Here is a 12,639-nt window from a genome sequence, read left to right as displayed (position 1 = left end):
GAAACAGTGATGTTGACACGTTTTAGAATCATTATTCTGATGAATGTCTAGCCCCAACTTCTTAAACCCTAACTAACCTCTATTGTTCTCTGAATCCCCAGCGGTCAGTCTTTGTTGCTCGGAACACGTTTTTTGACTAAACCAATTATTGACTGTAACTTTCAGTACCGCTTAAGTTGCCAAAAAATTAGAGGTTATATGCTATTTTCAATTACCCGGATTCGGCTGTTTTTAACTTTGACTTTTGGCCGAAGCCGAGTGCTACCGGGTAGCCCAACAACCGGCCGGGGCCGAATATCTGGCCGGGTACCCGTGCATCCCTAGTCTTAACATATAATGTATTACAAATCCATGTTTTGTCTCTCTCTCTCTTAAATCCTTGTACATAAAGCTTTAAGAGAGATAAAGTCCTGATAATTATTATTTGGTGTTGAAACTTCAAACCCATCGAGTATGCTATTTTTTAAATTAAGATACATTACAGTCCTATTGCTAGTTAATTTAGTTTTCTTTTGGGTCATTGTTGAGATGACTCCTTTTCTTGTTTCCTTTCTTCACAACCAACTTCGAGGTAGATGGCGCCAGCTTCACTCTCCTCTTCCTGAAAGTTGGCTCTGGTACTTCGTTTTCTTCTGATGAAGACGATTCACTAAGGTCCAGATATAAAACTGACTGGAATTCTGCACATGTTAGAACATTTATAGTGTTGGGTAAAGCACTACCAAGACGTATTTCAATTCGTAAATTTCCCTGTTTCACCAAGTTAAAGTGAGAATTTCCAGCAGATAGGTCAGGTATAAAATCAAAGACAAAGAGTGTATATCCTCCCAAGTATTTGTCATATCCTGTATCAATTCCTTGATATTTGAACTGTTCCAGTAAATAATGTTTCATAGATTCGTGCATACAGCTCAGCATCAAAATCTGGCTGTAAAGGTCAAGTAAGAATCTGTTTTCCATCCACATCGATTGTTACGAAATTGATACTATAGTGTTTAAACTTGTAAGGGTTTTTCTTCCAAGATCCGTTAAATGCATTGTTATCAACACATTCTATAACAAGACGTGTAGGTGCTTGACCTAAAAACGCATCATCAATAGATGCTTGTAAGTTCCCTGTAGAATTGAAAACGATTTGCATACTACACATTTCAAAGGATATTTAGTTGTTCTTTTTGAAGTGCTTTAGCATGTGACAGAACGACTGATGGGCTGATCTTGACTATTCTAGAATAGGTAGAAATGTGTTGTACTACATTTTTGAATACTGATGATAATAAATTGTTTGACATAATACAAAACGAATCTTTACTTTGTACGAGGCGAAGTTTCAAACTTACACCATGAGGCAAGAACTTGTTCTGTATAGAGATATCCGAAAGTTAATGGCTGATCATGTCAACTGTTGGACTACCACATGTACCTATGTGTCTGTCTTTGATTCCATCGTTCTCACCATCAATAAAATATATATCATCAAAACTACCCACCATGTCTTTTATCCACATGGACGATGTCAAATGACTTCTTTTAGCTTTACCATTATAACTCAGTAAAGTTTATTTGTAGGCCTTATATGCATACAGATTGTGAAACGATGAAATGAGATTGTCATTCAGGTGTACATCAGTTTGAGAAAATATAGAATGAAGTAACAAGTTGACAGGTGCAGGGGTATCTTTATCCTTTTTTTTTTTTGTCATTCCCATCAGGTTTGACAATCTCCGCCTTTGCATGAAGATATGATTATGCTGGATTTAAATTTCATCACCTGATCTCAATAATGAAAATTCGATGGGTCCTCTGTCGATCACCGAATATAAAGGATAATATTCAGTCCACTGATCTACCTCAATCACAGTTGGCGCGTCAGGGAGAGAAAATAATTCTAGCTCAGACTTTGTACACTGACAAGACTTTTCACGTAGTAGGAGAGTCATGATTACTTGTCGAAAAAGTTTGGAGTCGATGTTCTTCGTCTTATAGTTTTAGCTATTCTGAACATGGGACTTTTCTGTTTCTTCTTTTTATTACGTAGAACATCTAGAGCCAGATTCTGAATTCCTTGTACTGCTAGTCATTTTCCAGCATCGATAAAGGATTTTCCTTGTATGACATCTGATGCTAAATTTATGCCTGACTGAACAGCTTTTTTCCTAATGCTAATGTTCCTTTTTCAGAAATGGTATAGCCAATCGAAACAAGTTACTCAAAACGTATCCAAATCCGTGTCCCCGTTGCCATTGACTACCAATATAATAAGATAAATCGTTTTCCACTTGGTAATCGTAATATGCATCATAGACAGCTGGTTCTTGATAGTAAGGAACTCTCGTGATTGCGAAGATGGAGCGTTACCACCAATCTTCTATGTTCAAATGAGATAAGTCGACCAATGTCATCCTTTATATCGATCTCTATAGTCTGAAAATGTTGTTTAGAAACAGGTCTGTATTGAATATTTGTAAATGTTTCACTGATCATGTCTCCATTCTGACCTTTAGCTTGAATGATTCATATCAGCAGTACATACTCATTACCAACAATTCTAGGTTCCTCAATATCTGAGTAAACATAGAGCATAAAATTCAACATGCATATTAACAGTATATGAAGCTATAGTGGGCTCTGTTATTGTGGGATTATTATCAAATCTAAGTATAAGTGTGATTAAATATTTCTACTATAGATGCTTCTGTTTTATTATGTGTAGTAAAGAAGCGAATGTCTTCTTCCTTGAGATATTGTTGAAAGAGACGATTAGTAAAGTCTGTACCAGCGTTAGTTTGAAGTTTATAAGGTTTTCTAACCTGTTTTAAAATATATTTGAAAGATTTTACAAGGGTTGCACCTTTCTTATCCTTGAGTGGAACAACCCATCCATATTTAGAAAACACGTGGATACACGTGAGTAAATACTTAAACTGATTGTTATATTGACTTAGGCTAGAGTGATCCACAAAATCAGCCTGCTATTGTTCAAGATCCCTGAAATGATAACTCTTATATTTTACTAGTTTGTGTAAAGTGTGTGTGTTCTGTCGACTTAACCAATCTTTAACCTGATTTGGAGTTATAGATTTACCTAGTGCTTTCGCAGATCTAAATAAAGGCTGCACTGCTCCAAAACTAGCAGGATGTATATGACTGTAATAGATACATTGTAGGGTTTTATTATACATTATATTCTATGCTGTTTACTTATATTTACTTTTTTATCATCAACTTTGTCTCTAACAGTAGTACTAATTTTACCTTTACCACAGACAACTCAAGATATTACTAAGCTCAAAAGGCTGATGACAGTCAAGACACAAATGATTAAATAATATAATAATACTTTATTTAAAATTATCCCATTTAGATACAGTTCATTTAGTTCTTTTAACATCTATATCATGTTTCATATACTTCCATCTGGCTACATTTCCAACAACTTCTTGGAGAATATTCATATCTGATAATAGTTCTGCAATTTCTTTCCATCCTGTAAGGTTAAAATTCTTTCGTTTTCGTAGCACGTTGTTGATTAGGTCGATTACGTTACTGTTTGGGATGGATCTTTCACTAATTCTCAACAATCATTCCATGTTAAATCCCGACTGGAACATATCAAGTTTAATAGAATTTCAGTTTCTTTTTATATTTCTGAGGAACATTGTCGACGATCTCTAAATTTTCATGAGTCGGCAATTCCATTTTAATTTCAATGGGTTCTATGGCTTGTGAATGAAAAGTCTGATGACATTAGCAGTCGGTTTGTCATTTGGTTTGGTCATCTATGGGTAACATATCATTTTGTATGACTGAATGTTATATCATTATCTATAGAGTTTAATACTTTATGTACCAGCCTTTCATAAACTTTGGATTTTAAAAAAAATGTCCCAGTTCTTCAGAAATGAGAACCATTAGTTTAGCCATATTTTTATATTCCAACAGTGTTACCAATAGCCTGTCCTACCAAACCACAAAATAATGAAAGTAGCGGTACCACATGTAATAGTAAAAACTTTCCTTTCTGTATTGGCAAGTTTCTTTTCTGTTTAATTGATGTTATCTAGATAGCCAACTCTCTCAATAATGACTTATGTCATCTAAGTTTCTGCTTTTGTAGGTGTGTCATGGGAATGTTACATTCACAAATACTCAAGATAAGCTCACTTTTAGCTCTGGTAACTATTCCTTTAATCTGTTTACGTGTTTCTTTAGGTAATTCATGGAGCAACTTGTGATGTTGTTTGATTTTCTAAGTGTCGTGATGAATAAATGAAAAGAGATTGTAAGTAAAACATATAAAAACTGTTTATTTATACAACCATTTAAATATAACATATACTGTTTTATGCTACAGTGATGATAACTGTTATTACGAAATGGACAGGACAGAGTCTATTTTGGAAGTTAATTAATCTTGGGCAACCAAATAACTCCAGATTGTAGCAAAGAATTTCAGCAAACTTCTCAATATACTTGGCTTTCTCTCTCTCCTCTTTTGCATAAATTGTGGTAAAGTTCTCTCTCCACAAGCTAGCCACACTCCAAAGGTAGAGATAGTCGATGTTACCAGATTTCTATGGAATGAGATGAATGTGCCACATCACCCAATTACACTGATGACGACCAGCATTTGAAATATATTTACTCGAAAACAGTTGTTTAAACAAAAAACACCCATATATATCCAGTGACTAAACAGTTAAATGCAAGTTCTTTAATTGAATACCTTCTAGTTCTATCTCTGCAGCAGTCATGATAATAAATGAGTATATATTCAGTTAAACAACAGTTTTAACTTACTTTGGTACATACACTATAACATTATCTTCAAGACAAAGTCCCGTCCTCAGGCGAATCTGTCCAAGCATTTGTGGTTTCACATCGACAAGTAAGTAACCATATGATTGTATCATTGCATCTTGATAACCTTTTTCAAAATATTTGACATGTGATGGAAACATTTGTCTTCCTAAAACATTCAACTGAGATTTGTCTCTGACGTTTTTGAACAAAATAATGTTTTGAGAATTTAAACTAATATCACACATTTCTGTACCCTGATGAAATAGATTCTGTAAAATATAAAACATGGTGACTTCTATGTAAAAAAGTTGAGACACTCGTTTATTTTCTCTACTTTCACTCATAAGTCATCAATGATGAAAAAGATAAGGTTCATCAGACCATAAATAATCATGAAATTTTTCATGTAAGCCTTTGACAAATTGAATGTTGGGAATATTTTGCATTAATTTTGTATACAGTGGATGAAATTCACTATAAAATAATACAATGTTTTCAGGAATAGGGTAAATAACTTCAGGATGATAAGTTAAAACTTTGCTTACAAACTGGGATTTACTACTTCTTGTTGGACCTAACACTAAAGGGTGTAGTAGATGGTTATCTATCTCCAACTCTATGAGAAATAAATGAAATGAGACTCACCTTATACAGATCATGTTTGAGTGCACTTGGGATATTCCCCAAAAGCCCTACACATGCCCTCTTTTCAGTCCATAGACCATGGCAAGGAGTTAGTTCCATTAGATAAAAAAAATCGGTATCGATATGGAAGGGTGTTAAAAGTCTGGAAGTATGTGTCATTTGGTGTAAACTGGATGATAATTCTTCCTTATTGTAAATGGTCTGCGTATTTAAATCTCTACTCGAAGGGTGTTAAAAGTCTGGAAGTATGTGTCATTTGGTGTAAACTGGATGATAATTCTTCCTTATTGTAAATGGTCTGCGTATTTAAATCTCTACTCGAAGGGTGTTAAAAGTCTGGAAGTATGTGTCATTTGGTGTAAACTGGATGATAATTCTTCCTTATTGTAAATGGTCTGCGTATTTAAATCTCTACAAATATTCTTATGATTAGTCACAGTTATAGGATACTGAAAAGGACTAAATATATTGGTTATCATACATTCATCGATGAGAAGTCCAATTTTTGGCTGTTAATAAAATTGAGGGTAAACCCTTTAATTTTATAGTCAGTGTTCACGTCCTGTTGCTGCAAAATCTCACTCCGCACTTTGGGGCCGTGATCAAGTTCTAATATTCGATTAAAGTAGCCCAGTTATTGGAGCTTCGGGTTGTTCACTAACCAACTGCATTCCCTCTCGGCCCCCAGTTTGTGGACTTATAACGGTAGAAATCGGGTTTCAATATCCGTGGTGGGCAGAGCTTTGTACTTAACTAAAATAACAAACAAACTTCCCTCTAGACTATCAGTTCAAAATTGGAGGGCCTGGCATGGCCAGGTGGTTAGGACGCTCGACTCGCAATCTGCGGGTCGCGGGTTCGCATCCCCGTCCCACCAAACATGCTCGCCCTTTCAGCCGTTATAATGTGACGGTCAATCCTACTATTCGTTTGTAAAAGAGTAGCCCAAGAGTTGACGGTGGGTGGTGATGACTAGCTGCCTTCCCTCTAGTCTTCTTCTTCTTAGTTCCTGTCGTTCCTAGTGGAACATAGGGCTACAACAACACTTCGCCGACGGAAGTGTTGGTGCAGTTTCTGTAGCAGTTTTGTTTTTACGGGGCGGAGTTGCTAGCCTCGCGCCCACCCCTCCTCCTTTTTCATCCTGGACTTGAGAACAGGCAATGGTATCCCTGCCGGGGAACGAACCCGGTACCTTTGGATTAGAAATCCAACGCGCTATCCACTGCGCTATAGGGACACTCCCTTTAGTCTTACACTGCTAAATTAGGGACGGCTGGCGCAGATAGCCCTCGTGTAGCTTTGCGCGAAATTCAAAACAAACAAACAAACAATCAAAATTAGAGATGATTAGCGCAAATAACTAATGTGAAGTTTTTGCGAATATCCAAAACAATACAAACCAAAATCTAATAGAATATCATCAGTTAAATCCCTAAAGTTAAATAAAAAAATTTAACTTAAAATTAAAAAACGTAATTGATAAAGATACCTACTAATGTACAAACGTTTGATTCTGTTTTTAATATTTCAGTTTTAACTGCTTTCGCGTTTGTTATGTCTTTAAGTGAAATTTCAAATCTCATGGCCTCGCAATATTTTATGCAAATTTACGCATATAATGATTTTTTTTTCTATCAGGTGAAAGTGACGCCCAGTCTTTCCAACTGCTTGCCATCTTTAATCTCTTTTACACCACAAAGCACTGCTGAAACCAAAATCGTCACAGACCTAAATGCCTACGTGTACACCACAAATGATGACGACATTTTAGACTTAAACAGAAAGAGCACCGATTTCGAGCCAGAAAATTATTTCAGGGCCTCTTCAACTTTAGGCCTTTTCGAAGTTAAATCAACAAAGTCGTGGACTACTGAGGATACAGAACTTAACTCGCTATCATCTTTCACATCTGGTGAAGCAACAATAACAGCACAAGATGAAACAATATCATGGAGAGATGAAGGAAAATTACAAAACAGTTTGTCTGTTGAAACACCCACAGCAACAGCACCGGATGTAACAATGGAATTACTTGACAAGACAATGCTAAGTCATACAACTAATGAAACCTTGGCATTTGAACTGACAACTACATCACCACTTCAAACAACTACCCCTAAAGTAACAAATACTACATCATCAGTTCAAACAACTACAGCTAAAATATTAACAACTACTTTACCAATTCAAATAACTACACCTACGACTACATCACCGATTCAAACAATTACGCCTAAAGAAACAAATACTAAATCTAAAGAAACAACAACATCATCTGTTCAAACACATACAGCTGAAATACCAATGAATACATCACAAGTTGAAACAACTACGCTTAAAATAACGTCTACCGCACCAGTTCAAATAAGTACGCCTAAAGTAGCAACGAATTCATCACCAATTCAAACAACTACGTCTAAAGTAACAACTACATCTAGAATAACAACGACTACATCACAAGCTAAAACAACTATGCCTAAAATAACAACGACTACATCACCAGTTAAAACAACTACACCTAAAATAATAACGACTATCACACCAGTTCAAACAAGTACGCTTAAAGTAGCAACGAAAACATCACCAATTCAAACAACTGCATCTGAAGTAGCAACAACTACATCTAGAATAACAACGACTACATCAGCAGTTAACACATCTACGCCTAAAATAACAACTATTACCTCACCAGTTCAAACAACTACGTCTCAAGTAGCAACTATTAAGACTAAAGAAACAGCATCAACTATACAAACACCTACAACTAAAATAACAACGATTGCGTCACCAATTCGAATAACTACGCCTAAAATAACAACGACTAAGTCAGCACTTCAAACAAAAACGCCTAAAGATACAATGACCACATCACCAGTTCAAAAAACTACTCGTAAAGAAAGAGAAACTACCTCAGCCGTTCAAACAACTACATCGCTAAATAAAATTAATTTAACCAAAGTTACAACGACTACATTATTAGTTCAAACAACTATGCCTAAAATATCAACAAGTACATCACCAACTCAAAGAACTACATCTAAAATATTAACGAGTAAGTCACCAGTTCAAACAACTATACCTAGAGTAACAAAGACTGCATCACCAATAAAAACTACTGTGACTAAAGTTACAACGACTACATCACCACTTCAAACAACTACACGTAACGAAACCACTACTAGAACTAAAGAAACAACAAAATCACCTGTTCAAACACCTACAGTAACAAAGACTGCATCACCAATAAAAACTACTGTGACTAAAGCTACAACGACTACATCACCACTTCAAACAACTACACGTAAAGAAACCCCTACTAAAACTAAAGAAACAACAAAATCACCTGTTGAAACACCTACAGTTGAAACAACAACGACTACATTACCAGTTCAAACAACTACGTCTAAAATAACAACGACTTCATCACCTGTTCAAACACCTGCAATTGAAATAACGACTAGATCACCAGTTCAAAGAACTAATATGCCTAAAGTTACAAAGACTACATCACCAGTTCAAACAACTACACCTAAAATATCAACGTTTACATCATTAGTTCAAACAACTATGCCTAAAGTTACAACGAGTATATCACCTGTTCAAACACCTACAGTTGAAATAACAACGACTAAATCACCAGTTCAAATAACTACGCCTAAAATATCAACGACTACATCACTAGTTCAAACAACTACGTCTAAAATATCAATGACTACATCACCAGTTAAAACAACTACGTCTAAAATATCAACGACTACATCACCAGTTCAAACAACTACGTCTAAAATATCAACGACTACATCACCAGTTCAAACAACTACGTCTAAAATATCAACGACTACATCACCAGTTCAAACAACTACGTCTAAAATATCAACGACTACATCACCAGCTCAAACAACTACGTCTAAAATAACAACGACTACATCACCAGTTCGAACAACTATGCCTAAAGAAATAATGACTACATCACCAGTTCAAAAAACTACTCCTGAAATATCAACAAATACATCACCAATTCGAACAACTATGCCTAAAGAAATAATGACTACATCACCAGTTCAAACAACTTCGTCTAAACTATCAACGACTACATCACCAGTTCAAACAACTACGTCTAAAAATTGTTTGAACTGGTGATGTAGTAGTTGATAATAGTTTAGACGTAGGTAGTTGTTTGAACTGGTGATGTAGTCGTTGGAACTGGTGATGTAGTCGTTGATATTTTAGACAAACAACTACGTACTAAATACAACGACTACATCACCAGTTCGAACAACTATGCCTAAAGAAATAATGACTACATCACCAGTTCAAAAAACTACTCCTGAAATATCAACAAATACATCACCAATTCGAACAACTATGTCTAAAGAAATAATGACTACATCATCAGTTCAAACAACTACAGTAACAAAGACTGCATCACCAATAAAAACTATTATGCCTAAAGTTAAAATGACTACATCACCAGTTCAAACTACTACTCCTGAATTAATAACGACAACGTCACCAGTTCAAACAACCATATCTAAAGAAACAACAACGTCACCTGTTCAAACACGTACAGCTAAAATAATAACGACTACATCAGTAGTCGAAACAACTACGCCTAAAATATCAACAACTATGTTACCTATTCAAACAGCTTCGCGTAAAGTAACAACGATCTCATCACCAATTCAAACTACTACATCTAAAACATTAACGACTTCATCACCAGTTCAAACAACTATTCCTAAAGTAACAACGACTACACCACCATTTAAAATTACTATGGCTAAAGTTACAATGACTACATCACCAATTCAAGCAACTACGTCTCAAGTAACAACAACTACATCACCAGCTAAAATAATAATGACTACATCACCAGTTCAAACAACTACACCTAAATTAACAACGATTACATCACCATTCATTGCAACTACACCTAAAGTTACAGCAACTGCATCACCAATTCAGACAACAACGCTTAACATGGCAACGACTCTAACATCATTCCGAATGCTTACACCTAAAGTAACAGCGAATTTAATATCAGATGAAATAGTTCCACCTGAAGTATCAAAGACTACTTCATTAGCTCAAAGAACTACACGTGATACGACAACGACTACATCACCATTTCAAACTACACGTAAAGGAACGACTACAACATCAACTGAAGCAACTACTTCTGATGTAATGTCGACTACTACAGCATTTCAAACATCTATTCCAAATAAACCTTTACTTAATTCGAGGAACTTGGTAGATGCAGCTGGTTCTCTCCAATTCTTTTCGTCTTTTCTCGGGATGTACCAGAAGAAGTATGTGTTATTCTGCGGAATTAAAGCGTTAGTCTATAGTCAACCTAACTTCAACGACCCCAAAAATCTTCCTATAGAGATGGATTTGTATCATCTCTTCCCTGGTCATCCTCAGTTGAAGATCTCTCTTCAAGCTGTAATGACGGTTGACGATGGTTACCAAGTAATTCTTGTATACGATGGTTAGTATATTCTTTCTACTAATAGGTTATACAGCAGAGCTTTCAAAGTAGGTTCCCCCAAGTAGTGATTTTATCTTCGCTGCGTTGCATATTGTCAGATATTTAAAATGGGGTTTCGTTAGGATGTGTTCTTCTTTTCTAATTTAGCTAGTAATTTGGCTTTATTGTTTTACTAAAAGGTAATTGACCGTTCAATTTATTAGGAACCCCACCCAAACTCATAGCTTGAGGTAAATATGATATAGACTCCACAAGATGCTTAAAGGCATATTGTTCAACTATGTGTTTGATAAAGTTAATACAATATTTAACAGTTGCTTTCGAAAGTAAATAAGAGGGAAAACATAAGATACAAATTTCCTGCTATATACAATGACCAGTTAAGCTTCAATTTGTTTAACTATGTAAGTTGTATGATTTTTTTTAATTCAAATTATATATATAGTTAACACTCAGAGTTTTATCCAAGGTTCTGGAATTTAATTTGGGATATATATATATGCTTACAGTGGTTGAGAAAGTTATATTAAAACTATTTTAGTGCCTCACTTTGTAGTTACAGTCTATACTGTCACGATTGGTCATGCTCTATCTCACGGCTGTGCATCTTGACAATAGCCCCGTAGCATAATTTCTATTGCAAAAGGCCCAGTCGTGTCCAAAGCACACCACTCTTCTATGTTTACTTTTTTAAGAAATATATTGTACATAGGCAACAATTTCCCAATGCGTCTGATGATTTGTGCAGCATGAATACCATTTTCATTTTCCAACTGTTTCAAATATGTGACAGTTGAAGGAAGATATTATTATAAACCTTATCCTGTGGAACCCATACCACGTTGGCCTCATTTTCATACTACGATCCCTCTTAATTATGTTGTTACTGTTGCCTGGATCTTGTGGATGGTTTTTACCAGTAGCCTTTATGATCGTGAGTTCTCACCTATTACAAGACATCTCAATTTACTTCCCACAGCTGGGGTACGACTTGTTACAGATCTTCTTATGGATGATCCTACCTTCCTAAGTTGACCCATATTCTTATGTTTTTAATGATATTAAATACAAGGAATATCCCCGTTTTAAAAATTATAAATCCCCGATTTGAATACATCTTTATGAAATGAGTATACAAATATTTTGCATCAGAAAGGGCTGTTATACACCTTTTCCAAAAGTGTTTAATTTTCGGGATACAATCTGTTTTACCGCGACTTTATTTCGGCTGTGGTGTGGGTGTCACGTAAGAGTCTGATTTGTATATGCAAAATATTTTTAATATAATGTTCTTAACCCTCTGTAATTACTAAGGTTTCATTAGTATAAACCTGAAAACCTATGCCAGTATCCTTGAATTATAACTAATATTGGTTTAATGAACTTAAACAATTTTAGCAAAAAATGGTTATAACATAATACTTTTCGCCCATTATCCTTTTCTTTTTACTTTAAGCAGAACATTTTTTACTAATTGGAAAAACGAAGTCTGATAAGCGAATATATATTGTTACGTCTCCGTTTGTTAATTGATTTTCCGTAACTTCGTTCCGACGAAACTTAAGCGACACAAGTCCTTTCTTAATAAAACTGGTTTATTCTTTCCGAATATAACTTTACCGATACACTCAACTTCAACAATCGCGCTAAACAAACGCTATAACAACGAACGTGCTCAATAATACTTCTGACTGCAT

General features: G+C 35.3%; 1 protein-coding gene and 1 non-coding gene across 2 annotated transcripts in view; one reads left to right on the top strand and one right to left on the bottom strand.

The window, feature by feature from the left end:
- Positions 1 to 10,942, top strand: part of LOC106467696 (mucin-2-like) — a gene marked incomplete at its 3' end in the record, with an annotated part of 19,563 nt that extends 8,621 nt beyond the window's left edge. The window contains exons 2-3 of the mRNA XM_013928074.1: positions 7,087 to 9,507; positions 9,679 to 10,942. Coding sequence (XP_013783528.1) covers positions 7,087 to 9,507; positions 9,679 to 10,942 — 3,685 coding nt within the window. The remainder of the gene's footprint in view (positions 1 to 7,086; positions 9,508 to 9,678) is intronic.
- Positions 6,613 to 6,685, bottom strand: Trnar-ucu. The gene has a single exon. It is a non-coding gene; the product is annotated as a tRNA-Arg (tRNA).
- Positions 10,943 to 12,639: the final 1,697 nt, after the last annotated feature.

Source organism: Limulus polyphemus, unplaced genomic scaffold (genome assembly GCF_000517525.1).
Source record: "Limulus polyphemus unplaced genomic scaffold, Limulus_polyphemus-2.1.2 Scaffold2709, whole genome shotgun sequence".
NCBI classification, from domain to species: domain Eukaryota; kingdom Metazoa; phylum Arthropoda; class Merostomata; order Xiphosura; family Limulidae; genus Limulus; species Limulus polyphemus.
This window is presented reverse-complemented; position numbering and strand designations above follow the sequence as displayed.